The sequence below is a fragment of the Phacochoerus africanus genome, chromosome 5 (assembly GCF_016906955.1).
Source record: "Phacochoerus africanus isolate WHEZ1 chromosome 5, ROS_Pafr_v1, whole genome shotgun sequence".
Taxonomy (NCBI): domain Eukaryota; kingdom Metazoa; phylum Chordata; class Mammalia; order Artiodactyla; family Suidae; genus Phacochoerus; species Phacochoerus africanus.
In genome coordinates, this window is record NC_062548.1 from 11,242,999 (window position 1) to 11,263,700 (window position 20,702).

Consider the following 20,702-nt stretch of genomic DNA (forward strand, 5'->3'; position numbering starts at 1 on the left):
ACGTACATATAGGAGCTTCTGACAGAGGATACCGCAAGTGCTGCTTCTCATATATTCTTGGTTCTCTGAGCCCTCTTTTCACAGTGCATTGTGAGCAACCCATGTTTCTTACAACACACTTTGGGACGTGTAGAAAAAATCCTTCTCTTTATTTTTTTGTTTTGTTTTGTTTTTCAAAGAAACCAAACATTTTTTTTTCTTTTTGTTGTTGTTGTTGTTGTTGTTGTTGTTATTTCTTGGGCCGCTCCCGCGGCATATGGAGGTTCCCAGGCTAGGGGTCTAATCGGAGCTGTAGCCACCGGCCTACGCCAGAGCCACAGCAACGTGGGATCCGAGCCGCGTCTGCAACCTACACCACAGCTCACGGCAACGCCGGATCCTTAACCCACTGAGCAAGGGCAGGGACCGAACCCGCAACCTCATGGTTCCTAGTCGGATTCGTTAACCACTGCGCCACGACGGGAACTCCCCAAACATTTTCTTATCACAACTTCACAAAAGCTTTCATTTAAGTGCTGTCCTGTTCTACCTCTCTACCTCAGAATTTCATCAGAATTTATTTCCTAACGGCAAGTAGGCTTCTGCTGAGTAGTTTTGTGTTGTGTTTTAAGGTGTTAGGTTCTCGAGTGGCCTCCAAGCATAATAACAGGGCTATCCCCTACCGCCCCCTGACCAGACACACCCAGGGTTTACGCAGTTCCAGGCCATCAGGTATTGGAGTCCAGCCTCTGTGCACCTGGGCGAATGCAAACAGGAGTGAGGGGAGAAGTGGGTTGTCCGTGTTCTGACTTGGCACCCTGAACTGTGATGCTGTGGCTCGGTCCTTGTGTCACCGTCAGCCCTCTAGCTCCTGTGCAAGGTGTTAAGCCACTGTCTCTGAATGCCCACATCTCAGTCTCATTTGTCCTGGTTTTGTCTTTCTAAGCTTTTTGCTGAGCCACATTTCAAGAGACAAAAACAAAAGCCACTTCTTCTCTGGGAATTATTATCAGAGTGGCTTTTCTCCTTCCCCTCCTCAGGAACTGGATGCCTTCCAGCCATACCCTGTTGAGATTGTGCCAGGCAAGATCTACTTGGGCAATTTCAGGCAAGCCTGCGACCCTAAAATTCAGAAGGATTTGAAAATCAAAGCACATGTCAACGTCTCCATGGAGATAGGGCCATTGTAAGTAGAAATACCATTGATTTTTTGGGTTAATAGGGTTTATTTATACATGATTCCTCGTGCCATGCATTGACAGAGTTGAAAGGGTTCTTAAAAGTCAGTGTGCACCGGAGTGTGGGGTATGTACTTATTTTCTCCTGTCCGGGCCTGCAGTTCAGTTCCCGGCGTGGCTGTGGAATTCTTTGCCCCTAACCGAGATCCTGTACTTATTTTTTGTCTTTTTAGTGCCGCACCCGTGGCATATGGAGGTTCCCAGGCTAGGAGTTGAATCAGAGCTACAGCTGCCGGCCTACACCACAGCCACCCGGGATCCGAGCTGCATCTGCAACCTATACCACAGCTCACGGGAACGCCAGATCCTTAACCCACTGAGCAAGGCTGGGGATCGAACCCACAACCTTATGGTTCCTGGTCAGATTCATTTCTGCTGTGCCGCAATGGGAACTCCGAGATCCCGTACTTAAGTTCCAGGAAAGCATTACTTTTGGTGAGATTTAACATCCTGGTACAAAATATCCTGTGTTACTTCCCTTTTCCTGTCTCAGGCCCTCTGAGAAGTGACCCTTCTCTTAGTCCATTTTGGGCTGCTCCAACAGAATACCATAGACAGGCAGCTTCTAAACAACAGAATTTCTTAGAGTCTGGAGGCTGGGAAGTCCACGATTAAGGCCCTGGCGGATTCAGTGTGTGATGTAGGACTGCTTTCTGGCTCATAGGGAGCATCTTCTTGAGGTGTCCTCACATGGCAGAAGAGGCCAAGGTCTCTAGAGTCCCTCTTATCAGGGTGTTAATCCCTTTCAGAAGGGCTTCTACCTTCATGACCTAATTACCTCCCCAGAGCCCCACTTCCAAAGACTTGGGGGATTAGGTTTCAATATGTGAATTTGGGGAGGACCCAGACATTCAATATAGCAACAGTTATGCCTCAGTTTTCCCCTGGTGCCAGGGTCTCTCTCTCTCTCACCATTGTTTAAAGAGAGGAAAGTTCTGCACAGCCTCGCTTGTCAGCCTGTGTCCCCAGCTGTGCCCATCCAGACTGGATCCCCAAGGCCCCGCACTGTACAGCCTACCTCCTCTAGCTCCAGATCAAAGCTAACCACCTCAGCTCAGAGAGAATGTATAGAGAGAACACAAGAATTCCCTAAGGCAGCTGGTAATGAAAAGAATACTGTATAAAAATCAGTAAGTCTAAAGGAAACCACATCGAGGCACTTAGTGGGACTGCTGAAAACCCAAGAAAGAGAGAACATGTTAAAAGAAGCAGAGAAGCTAGACGTGACGTTCAGAGGAGCCATGAGGAGGCCGACCGCCACCTTATCGATAGAAATCGCTGAGAGCAGAAGGAAATGGGCTGCATGTTTGTTTCCGTGGGTTTCCTACCTCCTACCATTCACAGCACTGAATGAGGCCTAGATTTGCTGATGTGCACCAGTGGGTAGAATGGGCTGTCGCTTCTGATAGCGGCTCCTAGAAAGACGGCGGCATCTGTCTTGCTCGGTCTTGCTCACTTACTCTGAAGGAAGTCAGCTGCCGTGCTGTGAGCTGTCCTCTGGAGAGGTCCCAATGACAAGGACCTCAAGGTCTTCAGCCAACAGCTCGTGACGAATTAAGCCCCTCAGCCAAAAAGCCTGTGAGAAACTGAATCCTGCCACCTTGGTTCTCAGATGGGCGGTCGTGGTAGCTCAGTGCTTGTGTTCAAGCAATCCGTGCTTTACTTAATATTGGCTCCAAGGCACAAGAGTCGAGTGCTGGACAAAAGGTGGTGCATATAGAGTTTGGTGCTATCCCCGTGGTTTCAGGCACCCAGTAAGAGTCTTGGAATGTACTGCCCACTCCTGGTGGATAAGGGAGGTGGGTACTGTATTAACAGACCAGGAAAGAAAAATTATCTTGAGAATAGATACAGAAAAATGGCACCCTGCAGCTGCCGAATCTGTATTTTTTTAAAAAAAATTATAGGCGACATTTATAAAAATTGACAATACGATGGACCATAAAGGAAGACTTAACCAGTTTCAGGAGATTAAAATTATATACAGTTGGCTTTCAAGCACTGTGAAATTCATGTAGAAAGCAATAATGTTAAAATATAACTGGGAAGTTCCTAGAAATTTAGAAATAAATTTCAAAATATCCCGTGGATCAAAGAACAACTCACAATAGAAATGAGGAAACATTTTCAGCTGCATGATAATGAAAATATAAAATATCAAAACTTGTGGAATGTAGCCAAGCTGTACTTAAGAGGAAAATCTATAGCTTTAAATGCATCTATTAAAAAAGAAGAAAGGCCAGGAGTTCCCGTTGTGGCACAGTGGAAATGAATCTGACTGGTATCCATGAAGATGCGGGTTCGATCCCTGCCCTCTCTCAGTGGGTTGGGGATCTGGCATTGCTGAGAGCTGTTGTATAGGCCAGCAGCTGTAGCTCTGATTCGACCCCCTAGCCTGGGAATTATCATATACCAGAGCGGGGGTTGGGGGGTCCCTAAAAAGCAAAAAAAGAGAAAGACTAGGAGTTCTAATTGTGGTGCAGTGGGTTAAGGATCTGGTGTTGTCTCTGTGACGGTGTGGGTTCGATCACAAGCCCAGGGCAGTGGGTTAAGTTTCCAGTATTGCCATAGCTGTGGCATAGGCTCAGATTCAATACCTGGCCCTGGAATTTCCATATGTTGTGGGTGTGGCCAAAAAAGAAGGGGTAAAAATCAACTAATTAAGCTTTCATCTCAAAAAATTACCAAAGAAACAGCAAACTCGATCCAAATAAAGAGGAGAGGAATTACAAAAGCAGAAAATTGAACTAGAAAAAATAAAATAGGATCTAGAAAGTCAGAATAGTTTTAAAAAAACTAGTAAATTTGATAAACCCTTGGGAAAAAAGAGAGAAGGCACAAATAACTGTATGTAAAAGGGGATTCTACCATATCCTACAGATACTAAAAAGATCTTAAGGTATTATGAAAATTTTATTGTGATAAATATTAAAAATTTATATGTACTGAACAAAGATACAACCCATTAAAACTGACATCAGACAAAATAGAAATTTTTATTAGGATCCATAACTAATAAACAAATTTTTCATAGAGAATATTCCAGGTCTAGATAGCCTCAGTGAATTTTACCTAATATTTAAGGAGCCAGTATTAATTTATTTAAAGAATAAAAGGGAGGAGTAGTTTTCAGTTTGTTTTATGAGACCGCCACAAACTCTGATTTCATATCCAGAGAAAGACTTTATAATACAGGAAAAGTAGTCATTTCCTTCGTGAACATAGATGTAAAACTCCTAAAATAGGAGCCCATTGAATACAGAGGTACGTAGGGAGGATAATGCATGACTAAGGTAGCAAGATTGTTTTGGTGTCTGAAAAATCCATGTAATTTACCCTATCAATAATGTAAAAGAAAAATCACGATTATTTCACAGTAGTTGCAGTGAAAGCATTTGATGATACTCACCATGCGTTCATGATTTTTAAAAAATGTTAGCAAACTGGGAAGAGAAGGGAACTTCTTGGATATAATGAAAAAAAAAAACACTATAAAAATCTCTAGGGCAAACATCTCAATGAGAAAATACTGAAAGTTTTCCCTCTGAGCCTGGGAACAAGACAAAGATGCAACGATCCCCACTCCTATTTAACCCTGTATCGGAGGTCTAGTTAGTGAAATACGGCAAGAAAAAGAAATAAAATAGGAATCAAAAAGGAAAAACCTTTGATTAGTCACCGTAACTGTGTAGCAGAAAAGCCAAAGCAACCTGCAGATAAATTATTGGACTTAAGTAAGGTTGCTGAAATTTAAAAAATGTGTAATTTACAACGGGACTAAAATATTAAATACCTGGGATTGTACTTACAGAGGGATGTGCGAGATCTCTACACAGAAAATTACACAGCATTGTTGTGAATGATTAAAGATTACCTGAACGACTAAAGGATGTTATTAAAGATTACCTGAATAAATAGAGGATTGCCACAGTTATGAATTAAAAGAATCAATTTTGTAAATATGTATATATATTTTATAGTTGCACCTGTGGCATATGGAGATTCCCGGGCTAGGGGCTGAATCAGACCTGTAGATGCCAGCCGATGTCACAGGCATAGCAATGCCAGATCTGAGCCACGTCTGCGACCTACACTGTAACTTGTGGCAATGCTGGATCCTTAACCCAATGAGCGAGGCCAGGGATTGAACCCACATCCTTGTGGATACGACTCATGTTCTTAACCCTGAGCCCCGGTGGGACCTCCTTGAGGCTGGGAGGGGCCCTATTTGCTTCATCTTGTGTCCACTGGGGTCCAGCCCAAGGTCTGGCACACAGTGGGCATTGAGTGAGTGAGGAAAGAATGAATGGTTGGGGAGAGATGGATGAATGGATGGGTGGGTGGTCAGGTGGGGAGGAGAGAGGGATGGGGGAGGGAAGGAAGGATGGATGAATGAATGGATGGATGATGAGTTGTGCTTGTATTTGTCACAGCAAGGGCTCCTGTAAAAACTCAACTGGTGTATTTTTTTGTTTCTGAATCTACTGCAACTTTCTGCATGCCACAATGCATGAATGTCAGCAGCAGGCCATAGTTTTCATAAAAAACGTTGACCAGGTGCTTACTGCATGCCAGGCATTGTGCCAAGCTCCATGTAGGCATCTTCTCATTAAACATGCACATGCCTCATCTCCCTCTTGTTTATAAAGTTCTAGCACTCTGGTCTCCCTTTTGTTTTTCAGACACACTAAACATACTGCTCTCAGGGCCTTGGCACTTGTGTTCCCCTCACATAACTCCCTGGTTTGTTGTGTTCTCTCCTTTAAACCTCTGGCCACATGTCACCTCCTCAGTGAAGCCTTCCCTGACCACCCCATCTGAAATAGCAGCCCCACCGCTCTCCGCCCCCTCACCTGCTTTCGCCATTTACCATAATAGACTCATTCCATATTCCTTCCCGTCCTTATTAGCTGCACTATATTCTAGGAAAGCATCAGGTTTGGTTGATAATAATGTCACATTTATTCAGCACGACTTTGTGCCAAGGAGACTGCTAAATACTTTGCATAGATTAATTGACTTAATCTATACCACGCCTCTATGAGGCGGGTGCTGTTTTTCTGAGAGGAGTTATTTGCCCATATCTCCCTGGCCTCACTCAGCATCCTTCCCCTCTGGTCCTGTTGCTGTGGATGAAGGATGCTACATTAGGGCTCTGTGCGAGTTTGCCTGATTTCCTGTGCTTTTCTTCTGTTTAGTTTTGTGGGTGATGCCGACAAGCTTCTGCACATCCCGATAGAAGATTCCCCGGAAGCCAACATTTCCCCATTTTTACGTCACCTCTGTCACTTCATTGGTAAGGCGCCTTCTTTTTTTATAAGGAGCATTTTTAAAGCAGGCAGCAACTGGCCTGTGCCCAGGTTGCAGAGGGGTGTTGGCACCCCATCCACATGCCTATGGCTGATTGTGACCCCTGGGGCCCAGCAGATGCCCAGCCAGCTGTGACCAAGCCTGCTTCCCGGGGATCCTCAGCAATCTGGGCAGCCACGCCTTTACCCTGGGGGCAGTAGGGCCAAATAGGAGCCTCTTATTTGGACTGAGTGGCCTATGTTCTGGCCCTGGCTGGATTGCTCTGCCCTTTCAGGCCTGGCCAAGCCCTGGTCTTGGCATCACTGCGCCTGTTGTGAAATGAGGGTGCTGGCCTATCCTGGATGCATATGTTCAGGGAGGCCGGCTCTGGGGACCTGAAGGTGACTCTCACTCCGTCCCGGCCCTCCTGTCTGGTCAGTGAGGTGGGGTAGAAGGAAGACTCCAGAGCCCTTCCATCCCTGACTTCCATGATCCCCAGTATGTGATCCCTGGGGTCCCCTCTGCCCTCCTTCCACCCACAGCAGTGCCCACCAGTTGCTTCCCTCACTGAGGGTGGAGTTTTCAGTCTGCGCCAGGGCTCAAGATTGCCCACAGAGAGCAAGATCCCTGGAGAGAGCAAGACTGTCAGGTTAGAGGCCCACCCCAGGATGGCCTGCTTGGCACCAGTACAGCCCCCTGGCCTGAACATTGGCATTTTGGCCCAGAATCCCTAGGAGCTAAGACTGAGACTTGCCCTGGGCCCCATGGATTGGCAGAACCCTGTGGCCCAGAGAGGCCCCCTCTCCGGCCCCACCTGCCTGGGTGGCTCTGGGCCAACCTTCACCTGCTCTGTGCCCCACTTTCCTTATCTATGCAATGAGGCAGTCGACCTTAATCCTCTGAGCCCTCCTCCGGAGCTGACAGTCAGATTTTGCCCTTGCTGTGTTTATTTTCAGTTCTTGGGGGTCACTAAGCAGCCTAGGATGCCAGGCTAGATTGCCTTCCCGCCCCTCACCGGGTGAGATTGACAGCACCGGGGGCATTACTGAGTGTGAGCAGCTGACACTGGTGTGCCAGGCAGTGGGCTAAGCACAGTGTAGAACCTTAGCCTGGGTTATGATCTAGGTGGCATACTGTTACCACATTTTCCAGATGAGGAAACTGTGGCTTAGAGTTACCTGCCCAAGTCCCACAACCTGTGCTCACTGGGTGTGATTCACACCAAGGCTACGCTTCCTCTGTCGGCATTCCTGGGGTACAGTCCTCATATCCCTGCCTGAGACTCAGGAAGTCAGCTGGTAGCCGATCTTCTTGGGCCTGAGGCCTGGAGAGCCCAGAAAAGGCTTTTGCATAAAAATGCTAGATGCCCAGGCCTGATTCTTCTGAACTGCCAGCTGGGTCTGAGAGTCCCTATTTGCCAGGTGATGAAACAGTATTCTAGAGATGTCATGTGACTTGCCTAGACCATGGTGTGGGGGTTCTGAACCCACTCTTGGACCCACTGAAGCCAGTTGTCTTACAGATCACAGGGAAGGGGGGCCGCACATGACCCCCCACCTTTCCTTCCTGTTGCAGAAATGCACCTTGAGCTTGGCTCTGTCGTCCTGGTCTTTTCCACCATGGGCATCAGTCGCAGCTGCGCAGCCATCTTGGCCTACCTTATGCACCGGAACGGGCAGACCCTGAAGGTAATCCCTGGTCCAGGAGGTGGGGTTGGAGCTGCACCTGGGAGAAATGTGGGCCCCAGCCTTGGAGGCCTAACTGTGGGTTGGGAGAGAAGGGTCAGGGAGGTTAGCCCCAAGTCCCAGGCTTTACCCAGCACACCAAACCCAAGGGCAAGGTCCCAGGATCTGGGCTGGAGGCCTGAGGCTGGGCACACAGGGCAGACCCAGGGATTCAGGCTGAGCAAGGCTGCCCTCAGATGGGCCAGTGACACCAACTGGATGTCCTCTATTGCCGTCCATCTGTCTGCCAGTATTTGTTAAGGGTTCTCTAGTGCATTTTGGCTACTGCCATGTATCTCTTGGCCATCTGTATGTCTTCTTTGGAGGAACGTCTATTCAGATTCTTAGCCCTTTAAAAAAATCAGATTATTATTATTATTTGCTATTGAGTTGTATAAGTTCTTTTTTGGTATTAACCCATTATCAGTTGTATGATTTGCAAATACTTTTTCCCATTTCTTAGGCTGTCTTTTCATTTTGTTGATGGTTTCCTTTGCCTTGCAGAAGCTTTTTTTTTTTTTAATGTAGTCCAACCTGTTTATTTTTGCTTTTGTTGCCTTTGGTTTTAGTGTCAAATCCAAAAAGTTACCACCAGATTGATGTCAAGGAGTTTACCACCTATGTTTTCTTCTAGGAGTTATATGGTTTCAGGTCTTACATTTGAGCCTTTAATCCATTTCGAGTTGGTTTTTGTGTATGATTTAAAATAGTGGTCTAGTTTCATTCTTTTGCATGTGACTGTCTAGTTTTCCAGCACTACTTACGGAAGAAACCATTTTTCATGATTGTATATTATTAGCTCCTTTGTCCTAAATTAATTTATTATATATATATATATATATATATATATATATATATATATATGTTTATTTCTGGGCTCTTTATTCAATTCCATTGATCTAAGTGTATATATTTTATGCCAATACCATACTGCTTTGATTACTATAGCTTTATAATATGGTTTGAAATCAGGAAGTGTGATGCCTCCAGCTTTGTTCTTCTTCAAGATTGCTTTGGCTAACTGAGGTCGTTTTGTCACTCCATACAAATTTTAGGATTATTTTGCTGTTTCTCTGAAAGATACCATTGGGATTTAGGGGGATTGTGTTCAGTCTGTAGGTTGCTAGGGGTAGTATGGAAATTCTGACAATATTTCTCCAATCCGTAAGCATGGAATATCTTTTTATTTATTTGTGTCTTTAATTTCTTTCATCAGTATCATAGTTTTCAGTGTATAGATCTTTCACCTTCTTGGTTAAATATATTCCTGGGTATTTTATTCTTTTTGATGGCAATTGGAATTGTTTTTCCTAATTTTTCTTCCTGATAGTTTGTTATTAGTGTATAGAAACACAGTTGATTTTTGTATATTGGTTTTTTTTATCCTGTAATTTTACTGAATTTATTAGTTCTAATAGTTTTCTTTTTGGAGAAGTCTTTAGGGTTTTCTTTTCTTTCTTTCTTTTCTTTTTGCTTTATTTTTATTGTTAGGGCTGCATCTGCAGTATATGGAGGTTCTTAGGCTAGGGGTCCAGTTGGAGCTATAGCTGCTGGCCTATACCACAGCCACAGCAATGCAGGATCTGAGCTGCATCTGCGATCTACACCACAGCTCAAGGCAATGCCAGATCATTAACCCACTGAGCACTGCGCTGGTGGCATCTGGAAGTTCCCAGGCTAGGGGTGCAGTCAGAGCTCTAGCTGCTGGCCTTGCCACAGCCACAGAAATGCCAGATCCAAGCTATGTCTGTGACCTACACTGCAGCTCATGGCAACGCTGGATCCTTAATCCACCGAGTGAGGCCAGGCATCGAACCCACAGCCTCATGGTTACTAGTTGGGTTTGTTACCCCTGAATCACCATGGGAACTCCTTTAGCATTTTCTATGTATGGTATTGCGTGGTATGCAAAGAGAGACAGTTTTACTTCTACCTTTCTCATTTGGATGCCTCTATTTCTTTTTCTTACTCTGTCTAGGACCTGCAATACTATGTTGAATAAATATGGTGAGAGTAGGCTTCCTTGTCTTGTTTGTGATCTCAGAAGAAAAGCTTTTAGCTTTTCGCTATTGAGTACGATGTTAGCTGTCGGCTTGTCACATGTAGGTGGCCTTTATTATGTTGATGTACATTCCCTTTATACATGCTTTGTTAAGAGTTTTTTTTTTTTTTATCATAAATGGATGTTGAATTTTGTCAAATGCTTTTTCTGTATCTCTCGAGATCATATGATCTTTATCTTTCATTTTGTTAATGTGGTGTATCACACCGATTGGTTTGCAGATGTTGAACCATCTGTGCATCTTTGGAACAAATCCCACTTGATCATGGTGTATGATCCTTTTAATGTATTGTTGAATTCATTTTGCTAACATTTCGTTGAGAATTTTGCATATGTGTTCACCAGTGATACTGGCCTGTAATTTTCTCTCCTGGTGGTATCCTTGTCTATTTTTGGTTAATGCTGGCCTCATAAAATAAATTTGAGTGTTCCCTTTCCTGTTCTTGTTTTTTGTTTTTTTGAATACTTTGAGAAGGATTGGTAGTAATTCTTATTCAAACGATTGTTAGAATTTACCAGCCAAGCCAGGTGGTGCTGAATTTTTGTTCGTTGGGAGCTTTTTTTGGGGGGAGGGGAGATTTTTGATTCAATAATTTTACTAGTAACTTGTCTGTTGAGATTTTCTTGTTTCTTCATGATTCAGTCCTGATAGATATATTTCTAGGAGTTTACCCATTTCTTCTAGGTTGTCTCATTTGTTGGTGTATAACTGTTCATAGTAGTTTCCTATATCTTTGTATTTTTTTGGGTATCAGTTTAATGTCTCCTCTTTCATTTCTGATATTATTTACTTGAGTTCTTCTTTTTTTCTTGGTGAATCTAGCCGAAGGTTTGTCTATTTTGCTTATCTTTGCAAAAACCAACTGTTAGTTTCATTGATCTTTTCTATTGTCTTTATTTCATTTATTTAAGTCTCTATTTCATTTATTTCCACTCTGATCTTTATTTCCTCCCTTCTATTTTCTTTAGGCTTAGTTTGTTCTTTTTCTATTTCTTTTTTTTTTTGTCTTGTTGTTGTTGTTGTTGCTGCTATTTCTTGGGCCGCTCCCACGGCATATGGAGGTTCCTAGGCTAGGGGTTGAATCAGAGCTGTAGCCACCGGCCTACGCCAGAGCCACAGCAACGCGGGATCCGAGCCGCGTCTGCAACCTACACCACAGCTCACGGCAACACCGGATCGTTAACCCACTGAGCAAGGGCAGGGACCGAACCCGCAACCTCATGGTTCCTAGTCGGATTCGTTAACCATTGCGCCACGACGGGAACTCCTCTTTTTGTATTTCTTGAGGTGTAAAGTTAGGTAATTTATTTGAGATTTTTTTTTTTGGTTTTTTCTAGGGCTGTACCCACAGCATATGGAGGTTCCCAGGCTAGGGGGTCTAATCAGAGCCGTAGCTGCCAGCCTATGCCAGAGCCACAGCAACGCGGGATCCGAGCCATGTCTGCGACCTACACCACAGCTCACGGCAACGCCAGATCCTTAACGAGGCCAGGGATCAAACCCGCAACCTCATGGTTCCTAGTTAGATTCATTAACTACTGCGCCACGACGGGAACTCCGAGATTTTTCTTGTTTGTTAATGTAGGCATTCATTGCTATGAACTTCCCTGTTAGAACTGCTTTTGCTACATCTCGTAAGTTTTGGTGTGTTTTATTTCATTTCATGTGTTTCAAGATATTTTTTGACTTCTTTGACCCATTGATTGTTCAGCAGTATGTTCTTTACTTTTCACATACTTGTGAATTTTTTTGTTTTCTTCTTGCAGTTGATTTCTAATTTCATACCATTGTGGTCAGAAGAGTTGCTTGATATAATTTTAATCTTCTTAAATTTATTTACACTTGTTTTGTGGTCTAACATATGGTCTATCCTGGAGAATGTTCGATAATCACTTAAGAAGAATGTGTCTGCTGCTGCTTTGGGATGGAATATTCTGTAAATGTCTGTTGAGTCCACATATGGTTTATGTTTAGTGTCTCTTTATTGATTTTCTGTCTAAATGATCTATCCATTGATGAAAGTGGGGTATCACAGCCCCATACTATTATTGTATTGCTGTCCATTTCTCCCTTTAGGTCTACCAATATCTGCTTCATATATTTAGGTGCTCCTATATTGGGTAAATATTTACAAATGTTATATCCTCTTATTAGATTGACTCCTTTGTAGTGACCTACTTTTGTGTCTATTACAGTCTTTGTCTTAAAGTCCATATTTGTCTGAGTAAATATAGCTGTCTGAGCTTTCTTTTGGTTCCCATTTGCATATCTTTTTCCATCCTTTCACTTTCAGTGTCTATGTGTTCTTACATCTGAAATTACTCAACTACCACATTTATATTAGACTAATTTGAATTTTTCTATATATTTACCTTTACCCAGTGAGTTTATACTTTCATATGTTTTCCTGTTACTAATTAGCACCACTTTGTTTTAGCTTAAAGAAGTCCCTTTAACATTTCTTACAAGGCCTTGTGGTGATGAACTCCTTCAACTTTTGCTTGTCTGGAAAACTCTATCTCTCCTTCAGTTTTGAAGGACTACTTTGCCAAGTGTAGAGCAATTTTTGGTTGGCAATTTTTTTCTTTCAGTCCTTTGAATATATCATGCTACTCCCTCCTGGTCTGAAAATTTTCTGCTGACAAATCTGCTGACAGTCTTATAGGGATTCCCCTATAAATAATGAGTTTTTCTCTTACTGCCTTTAAGATTTTTTCTTTCTTTTTAACTGTTAACAATTTAGTTATAATGTCTTGGCATGGGTTTCTTTGGATTTATCTTATTTTGATTCACTGGACATCCTGAATTTGGGAATCTGTTTCCATTCCAGGAGAGGGAAATTTTTAGCCATTATTTATTCAAGTAAGTTTTCTGTCCTTTCCTCTTTCTCCTCTCTTCTAGGACCTCTATAACATAAATGTTGGATCTCTTGATGTTCCATAAGTCCATTAATATATCTTCACTATTTTCAATTATTATTATTATTATTATTATTTTGCTTTTCTGAATGGATGCATTCTACTGTCCTGTCTTTGAGTTTGCTGATCCTTTTTTTATGCTTCATCTAGTCTACTTTTGAATTGTTCTGTTGTATTTTTGGTTTAGCTATTGTATTCTTCAGCTCTGTCATTTCTGTTTTATTCTTTCATATATCTTGTATCTCATAGTTGATTCTCACTTCGTGCAGGCATTCTTCTAGCCTTGGTGAGCATCTTTAGTTCAAAAAATATTTTGAACTTTTTATCATGTAAATCACTTGTTTCCATTTCATTATAGTGTTTTTGTGACATTTTATCTTTTTCTTTAATTTGGAACATATTCCTATGTTTCTTTGTTTTCCTTGACTCTGTGTTGGTTTCTATGCATTAGATAAATCATCCAACTCTCCTAGTGTTGAAGGAATGCCCTCATGTAAGAGATGAACCTTATTTTTCAACCCTTGCCTGGGTTGGTTATCTCAGGCTAATTGCAAGCTGGACCCTCAGGCAGCAGCTTTTAAAATATGCAAATATAACTCATTCAGGGGAAGAATGGAAGAAGGGTGTTTCTGTCTGCTTTCTCTACAATGAGCCCTGGGCTGATAATCCAGTTAAGGACTGTTTGTTTACTACTGTTCTGTTAAACCCATGAATGCGAGCACCCCTGGCCACCTGCTTTCAATTCTTTTGGATATAGACCCAGAACAGAATTGCTAGATCATATGGTAATTCTATTTTTTACTTTTCTGAGGAAGCACTATACTGTTTTCCATAGCAGATACACCATTTTACATTCCCATACTTAGTGCATAAGCTTCCAAATTCTCAATAGCCTCACTAACACTTACTATTTTCTGCTTTTTGAAAAAATAGTAGCCAGCCTAATGGGTATGAGGTGGGATCTCATTGTAGTTTTTGCTTTTTTTTATTGCATTAAAACAAAATAAAATTTACCGTCTCAACCATTTTAAGTGCACAATTCAGTAGTATTAAATGCATTCATAATGAACAGCCATCACCACCACCTAGCCCCATAACTCTTTTCATCTTGTAAAACTGAAACTCTGTACTTATTAAATAATAACTCTTCATTCTCCTTTCCCTCTAGCCCATGACAATCACCATTCTACTTTCTGTCTTTATAATTTTGACTACACCTCATATAGTACCTCGTACCTCACATAAGTGGAATCCTGCAGTATTTGTCTTTTTCACGAATGGCTTATTTCACTTAATATAATGTCCTTGAAGTTTATCCATGTTGTAGCATATGTCAGAATTTCCTTCCTTTTAAGGCCAATAATATTCCATTGTATATGTGTACCACATTTTGCTTATCTATTTATTCACTGATGGACACTGGATTGCTTCAGTATTTTAGTTTTATGAATAATGCTGTGTGCAACATAGGTATGCAAATATCTGAGACCCTGCCTTCAATTCTTTTAGGTATTTATCTAGAAGTAGAATTGCTGGGTCAAATGGTAGCTCTATTTTTAATTTTTCTATGGGGGACCTCCATACTGTTTTCCACAGTGGCTGTACCATTTTACATTTCATCAACAGTGCACAAGGGTTCCAATTTGTCCATGTCTTTGGCAACAGTTGTTTTCTTCCTTCCTTCCTTTCCTTTTTTTTGAAAAAATTATTTATTTATTTAAAGCCAATGAATTTTATTACATTTATAGTTGTACAACAATCATCACAACGCAGTTTTACAGCATTTCCATCCCAAACCCCCAGCCCATCTCCTCACCTCCAACCTATCTCCTTTGGAAACCGTAAGTATTTCAAAGTCTGTGAATCAGTATCTGTTGTGCTAAGAAGTTCATTGTGTCCTTTTTTTAGATTCCACATGTAAGTGATAACATATGACATTGGTATCTCACTGTCTGATTAACTTCACTTAACATGATTATTTCTAGGTCCATCCATTTTGCTGTTAATGCCATATTTCTTTCCTTTTAATGGCTGAGTAATATTCCATTGTGTATATGTACCACATCTTTATCCACTCCTCTGTCAATGGACATTTAAGCTGTTTCCATGTCTTGGCTATTGCATATAGTGCTGCAATGAACATTGGAGTACATGTATCTTTTCAAGTCATGGTTTTCTCTGGATAGATGCCCAGGAATAGGATTGCTGGATCAAATGGTAATTCTATTTTTAGTTTTCTGAGGAATCTCTATACTGTTTTCCACAGTGGTTGCACCAAATTGCATTCTCACCAATGGTGTAATAGGGTTCCCTCTTCCTCACACCCTCTTCATCAGTTATTGTTTGTATACTTTTTGATGATAGCCATTCTGGCTGGTGTAAGATGGTACTTCATAGTAGTTTTGATTTGCATTTCTCTAGTAATTACTGATGTGAACATCTTTTCATGTGTTTTTTGGCCATTTGTATTTCTTCTTTGGAGAATTGTCTGTTTAGCTCTTCTGCCCCTTTTTGGATGGGGTTGTTTGTGTGTTTTTTGGGTATTGAACTGCAGAAGGTGTCTATAAATTTTGGAGATTAATCCCTTGTCAGTTGCTTCATTTGCAAATATTTTCTCCTATTCTGTGGGCTTTTCATTTTGTTTAGGGTTTCCTTTGCTGTGCAGAAACTTTTAAGTTTAATTAGGTCCCGTTTGTTTATTTTTGTTTTTATTGTCATTGCTCTAGGTGGTAGATCTGAGAAGATATTGCTGTGGTTTATGTTGGAGAGTGGTTTGGCCTATGTTTTCCTCTAAGAGTTTTATAGTATCTGGTCTTACATTTAGGTCTTAAATCCATTTTGAGTTTATTTTTGTGTATGGTATCAGGTAGTGTTCTAATTTCATTCTTTCACATGTAGTTGTCCAGTTTTCCCAGCACTACTTATTAAAGGGACTGTCTTTTCTCCATTGTATGTTCTTGCTTCCTTTGTCATAGGTTAGTTGACTGTAGGTGCATGGCTTTAATTCTGGGCTCTCTATCCTATTTCATTGATCTCTAGTTCTGTTTTTGTGCCTGTACCATTCTGTTTTGATGACTGTAGCTTTGTAATATAGTCTGAAGTCAGGGAGCCTGATTCCTCCAGCTCCATTTTTCTTCCTCAGGATGACTTTGGCTATTCTGGGTCTTTCTTCCTTTTTATAGTAGCCATCCTAATAGCTTTGTGGAGATATTTCATCATAGTTTTGATTTGCACTTCCCTAATTATTAGTGATGTTGAGCATATTTTCTTGGGCTTATTGACCATTCATATTTCTTTGTTGGAGAAATTCTGTTCCAATCCTTTACCCATTTGTTTTTGTTTTTTGTTTTCTTTTGTGGAATTAGAAATTTATTCTTTAGACAGATTCCATTACTTATGCTATTGTATTCATTGGATTTTATCAGATGGTATCTAAGAGACATATTGTGTCTGCAGAGAAAAGCACTGAAAGGTTTGGATCTAAGTACCAGCCTAGCACTTGCCAGCTCTCTGATCTTAAAATTATCACTCAAATTCATTTCTCATCTATAAAATAGGATAGTGGCCCTATCTATTCCTACCCATTTGTTAATTGCAGTGTTTTTTGGTTGTCATTGAGTTCTAGAAGTTCCTTATATAATCTTCATATTAACACTTGAGTATATATCTGGATAAATCAGATACATGATTTGTGGAGTTCCCGTCCTGGCTCAGTGGTTAACGAATCCAACTAGGAACCATGAGGCTGTGGGGGAATCCCTGGCCTTGCTCAGTGGGTTAAGGATCTGGCGTTGCCGTGAGCTGTGGTATAGGTCGCAGACGCGGCTCAGATCCCGTGTCGCTGTGGCTCTGGCATAGGCCAGTGGCTATGGCTCCGATTAGACCCCTAGCCTGGGAACCTCTATATGCTGTGGCAGCAGCCCAAGAAATAGCAAAAAAACAAACAAAAAAAATCAGATATGTAATTTGTAAATGTTTCCTCCATTTTGACTTGCCTTTTCCCTCTGTTAATTGCATCTTCTAATGCACAAAATTTCTAATTTTTATATAATCCAATTTATCTATTTCCCCCCCCATACACCTTTTTTCTTTTTTGGCTGCACTTGTGGCATGCAGAAGTACCCAGGCCAGGGATCAAACCTGTGCCATAGCAGTAACCCAAGCTGCTGCAGTGACAGTGCCAGATCCTTAACCTGGTGAGCCACAAGAGAACTCCTATTTTTTTCTTCATTGCCTGTGCTTTTGGTCTCACATCCAAGAATAATTGTCTAATCCAATACCATGAAGCTTTTCCCCTATGTTTTTCTTCTAGGGTTTAATAGTTTTAGCTTTTTAGGTCTTCAGTCATTTTGAGTTAATTTTTGTACATGATATATAAGGTGTCTTACACCAGCTTCCTTCTTTTACATGTAGATATTCAATATTCCCAACACCATTTGTTGAAAAATTTGTCCTCTCTTCATTTAATAGTTTTTGCGCCCTCATTGAGATCATTTGACTACATATGTGAGCAGTTATTTCTGGGCTGTCTATTCTATTCCATTGGTCTAAATGCCGGTATCACATTCTTTTGATTAGTATAGTTTTGTAACAATGTCAAAGGCTTGAAATTAGGAAGTGTGAGACCTCCAACTTTGTTTCTTTTTCATGATTATATTGGTTATTCGGGAGTTCCTTCAGATTCAGTATGAATTTTAGAAACAACAACACGTTGGGATTTTGATAGAAAGCGTATTAAATCTTTAAACTACTGAGTAGTACTGACATCTTAACAATATTAAATCTTCTATTCCATGTACATTGGGTGTTTTCCCATTTATTTTGGTATTCCTTAATTTCTTTCAGCAACATTTTGCTTTTTTCAGGGTATACGTCTTTCACTTCCTTTGTGAAGATTATTCCTAAGTATTTTATTCTTTTGATGCTATTGTAAATGAAATTTTCTTAATTTCTCTTTTGGATTGTTCATCAGTTAGATACACAACTGATTTTTGTGTCCTGTAGCTTTGCTACATTCATTTATTCTAAAGTTTTTTTTTGTTTGTTTAAGATTTTCTACATGTAAGATCAAATTTGTGTCATCCGCAAACAGATAATTTTACTTCTTCCTTTCCAGTTTGATTTCTCTCTCTCTCTCTCTCCCCCTCTCTCTCTCCTAATTGCTCCGGTTAGTACAATATTGACAGAAGTGGGTATCCTTGCCTTGTTCCTGATCTCAGAGGAAAGGCACTCAGTCTTTCACCATGGAGTATGATGCTACCTGTGGACTCTTCATATATGAGCTTTACTATGTTGAGATAGTTTTCTTCTATTCCACAGTTTGTTGAGGCACAATTTTGCCTTTTCCTTTTTCCTCTGTCCTCAGTACAGATGGAGACCAGCTGGTCACCGTGCTTCATGTAATAATCTTTGCTGCATTTTGGAGTGGACGCCTGAAAGAAGGCAGCTTCGGTTTTCCTTCCTCAGAGAATTTGCCCAAGTTGTCATCCTCTTTCTATTCATTTATCCACTCATAATGCAAACCTTTGTTGAGTCAGCACTGAGTACCAGACATGGGCATGGTACCTTTCTGTTCACAAGAGGTGACACATATATTTTCTCAACCTTCACAGGAGCCGTCTCACATAAGAATGATTCCTCTCTCCATATTCAAAGGCAAAGGTGAAGAAGGGCTTGCCCAAGGCAGAGCAAGCTCCTATAGCTCCTTGCCCTAATCTATTAACTATATGCTGCTGCTATTTCTGTGTCCTGACTTTAAGCTATATTGCTAACCCCTGGGCAAGTGCCTCCTGAGCTAGCTCTGGTCAAGGTGGAAAGGTCCTGGGTCCAGCCCTAAAGTCTGTTTTTTCTCCTTGTGTTCACAGAGGTCCTGGGCCTATGTCAAGAAGTGTGAAAACAACATGCGTCCAAACCGGGCCTTGGTGGCTCAGCTGTCAGAGTGGGAGAAGGTCGTCCTTGGAGACACTGTCACAGACATCCTGGATCCACTCTACTGATCTTCTCTGAGGCCCAACCTCTCTGTGAACCTGGCTTGGGGGCTTTTTGTGGGTAGTGGGTCAGGGTGTATAACCAGGAATGAGAAGGCTATTGCCACCAGGAGACTTGTATCAGCCCCCAGAGTGGTTCTTCATATAGCACATGCACTCTGCTCAGGCTCAGCAAGAACCCCCATCCCTGGGGCCACCCCCACCGCACTCCTGAGGCTGCCTCTGCAGGAGCAACTGGCTACCAGAGCAGCTGTCCCTCATGCCCCCCCATAATGTGGACACTTTGGAGCTCCTGGTGGGAGCTCCAAGGGTTCCCCCAGCCTTGTGTTGGTCCATGGGGTGTCACAGTGCCCATCCATGGGCAGAGATCCTCCAGCCCCAGAGATGCCAGGCCCAGCCGTGGCTCAGACCCCAGGCTTCACAGCTTTGAGAAGCTCCTGACACAAGGGCATACCCTTGCCTCATCCCCAGTCCCAGCACTCCTGTTTCTGCTGGTCCATCACCTATACAGATTTTCTTTCCTTGCACTTCACTCATTTTTGCCTGGCTGTCTTCACCGAGAAGAGATGCCCACCCTCCCAGCCCCCACACCCAGGTTTGTAGAAATCCTCAGGCCTTAAAGGGAGTTTTCCTCAGAATGTGCTGTTGAGTGCTGGCATGGCCCACGGAACAAGCCTGGAGTCAGGAGACGAGGGGACTGATGAGTTAGGCTGTCTGTCCATGTTCATTCAGCAAACATTCCCTGCCACCTAGGTAGGAATGGGACCGAATTGAAGTCCATGTCGCCTCCTAGGTCTCTTGGTAGTGGGTTGGAGGAGCATTCTCACGTGCCCCAACAGAAGCCCAAGCCCTCAGGGAGTGGGGTTTTGCCTAGAGAGGTAAGGGCTTTTCAGGAAGTATAGGCTTTAATCAGGACCTGAACTGGGACAGAGCCTAGGAAGGATGTGAGACATACCTTAGGGACCTCCTGGTAGGCAGGGCACGGCCGGGCCATTGGGAGGTTTACAGCAAGGACATGATGGGGATTTAGCCTTGTGTTTTATAAAATTAGGGCAGTCTGGACGCTGTGAAGGGACAGTAGAGGTGAACTTGGGAGGCTGGGAGATAGTAAAGAGGCCCCTGTAAAACTCCAAGCCAGAGAAGAGACTCAGAATCCTCCCCACCAAAGAGCAGCTTCCCAAGGACAAAAGTGTTTGAGGCAGGTGTCACCTCCTTGGGCTTTGGTTTACTTCCAGCATGACATGCAACGACACTGCTGGCTGCACCACGGGGTTGGCACCACCCGTAGAGCCCCAGGCTAGGGTCTGCTGCCACCGTCTTCCAAGTCTGGGAACTGCTGCTGGGCCAGCGCAACTCGGCACATGGCCCCGCCCAGGCCCCGCCCCTGGTCCGGATTGGTTCATGCAGGGGGCGGGGCCAGCACGCTCTCTGTCCCAGGCCTTTTCCCATTGGTGGTCGCAGCGGCGCGAGCCCGGAAGCGGACCGGGGCAGAGGGGGTGGAGGC

The 20,702-nt window shown here is 42.6% G+C and overlaps 1 protein-coding gene across 6 annotated transcripts in view; it reads left to right on the forward strand.

Moving 5' to 3' along the window:
* Positions 1 to 19,316, forward strand: part of STYXL1 (serine/threonine/tyrosine interacting like 1) — a 76,576-nt gene extending 57,260 nt beyond the window's left edge. For 5 of the 6 annotated variants that reach the window (XM_047779828.1, XM_047779831.1, XM_047779827.1 and 2 more), the window contains 4 exons: positions 1,020 to 1,165; positions 6,416 to 6,513; positions 8,082 to 8,194; positions 19,076 to 19,316. In XM_047779828.1, coding sequence (XP_047635784.1) covers positions 1,020 to 1,165; positions 6,416 to 6,513; positions 8,082 to 8,194; positions 19,076 to 19,207 — 489 coding nt within the window. In that variant the 3' untranslated portion in view covers positions 19,208 to 19,316. Of the gene's footprint in view, positions 1 to 1,019; positions 1,166 to 6,415; positions 6,514 to 8,081; positions 8,195 to 18,823; positions 18,873 to 19,075 lie in introns of all 6 variants that reach the window. The other variant, XM_047779829.1, reaches the window with a different exon arrangement.
* The last annotated feature ends 1,386 nt before the right edge of the window (positions 19,317 to 20,702 follow it).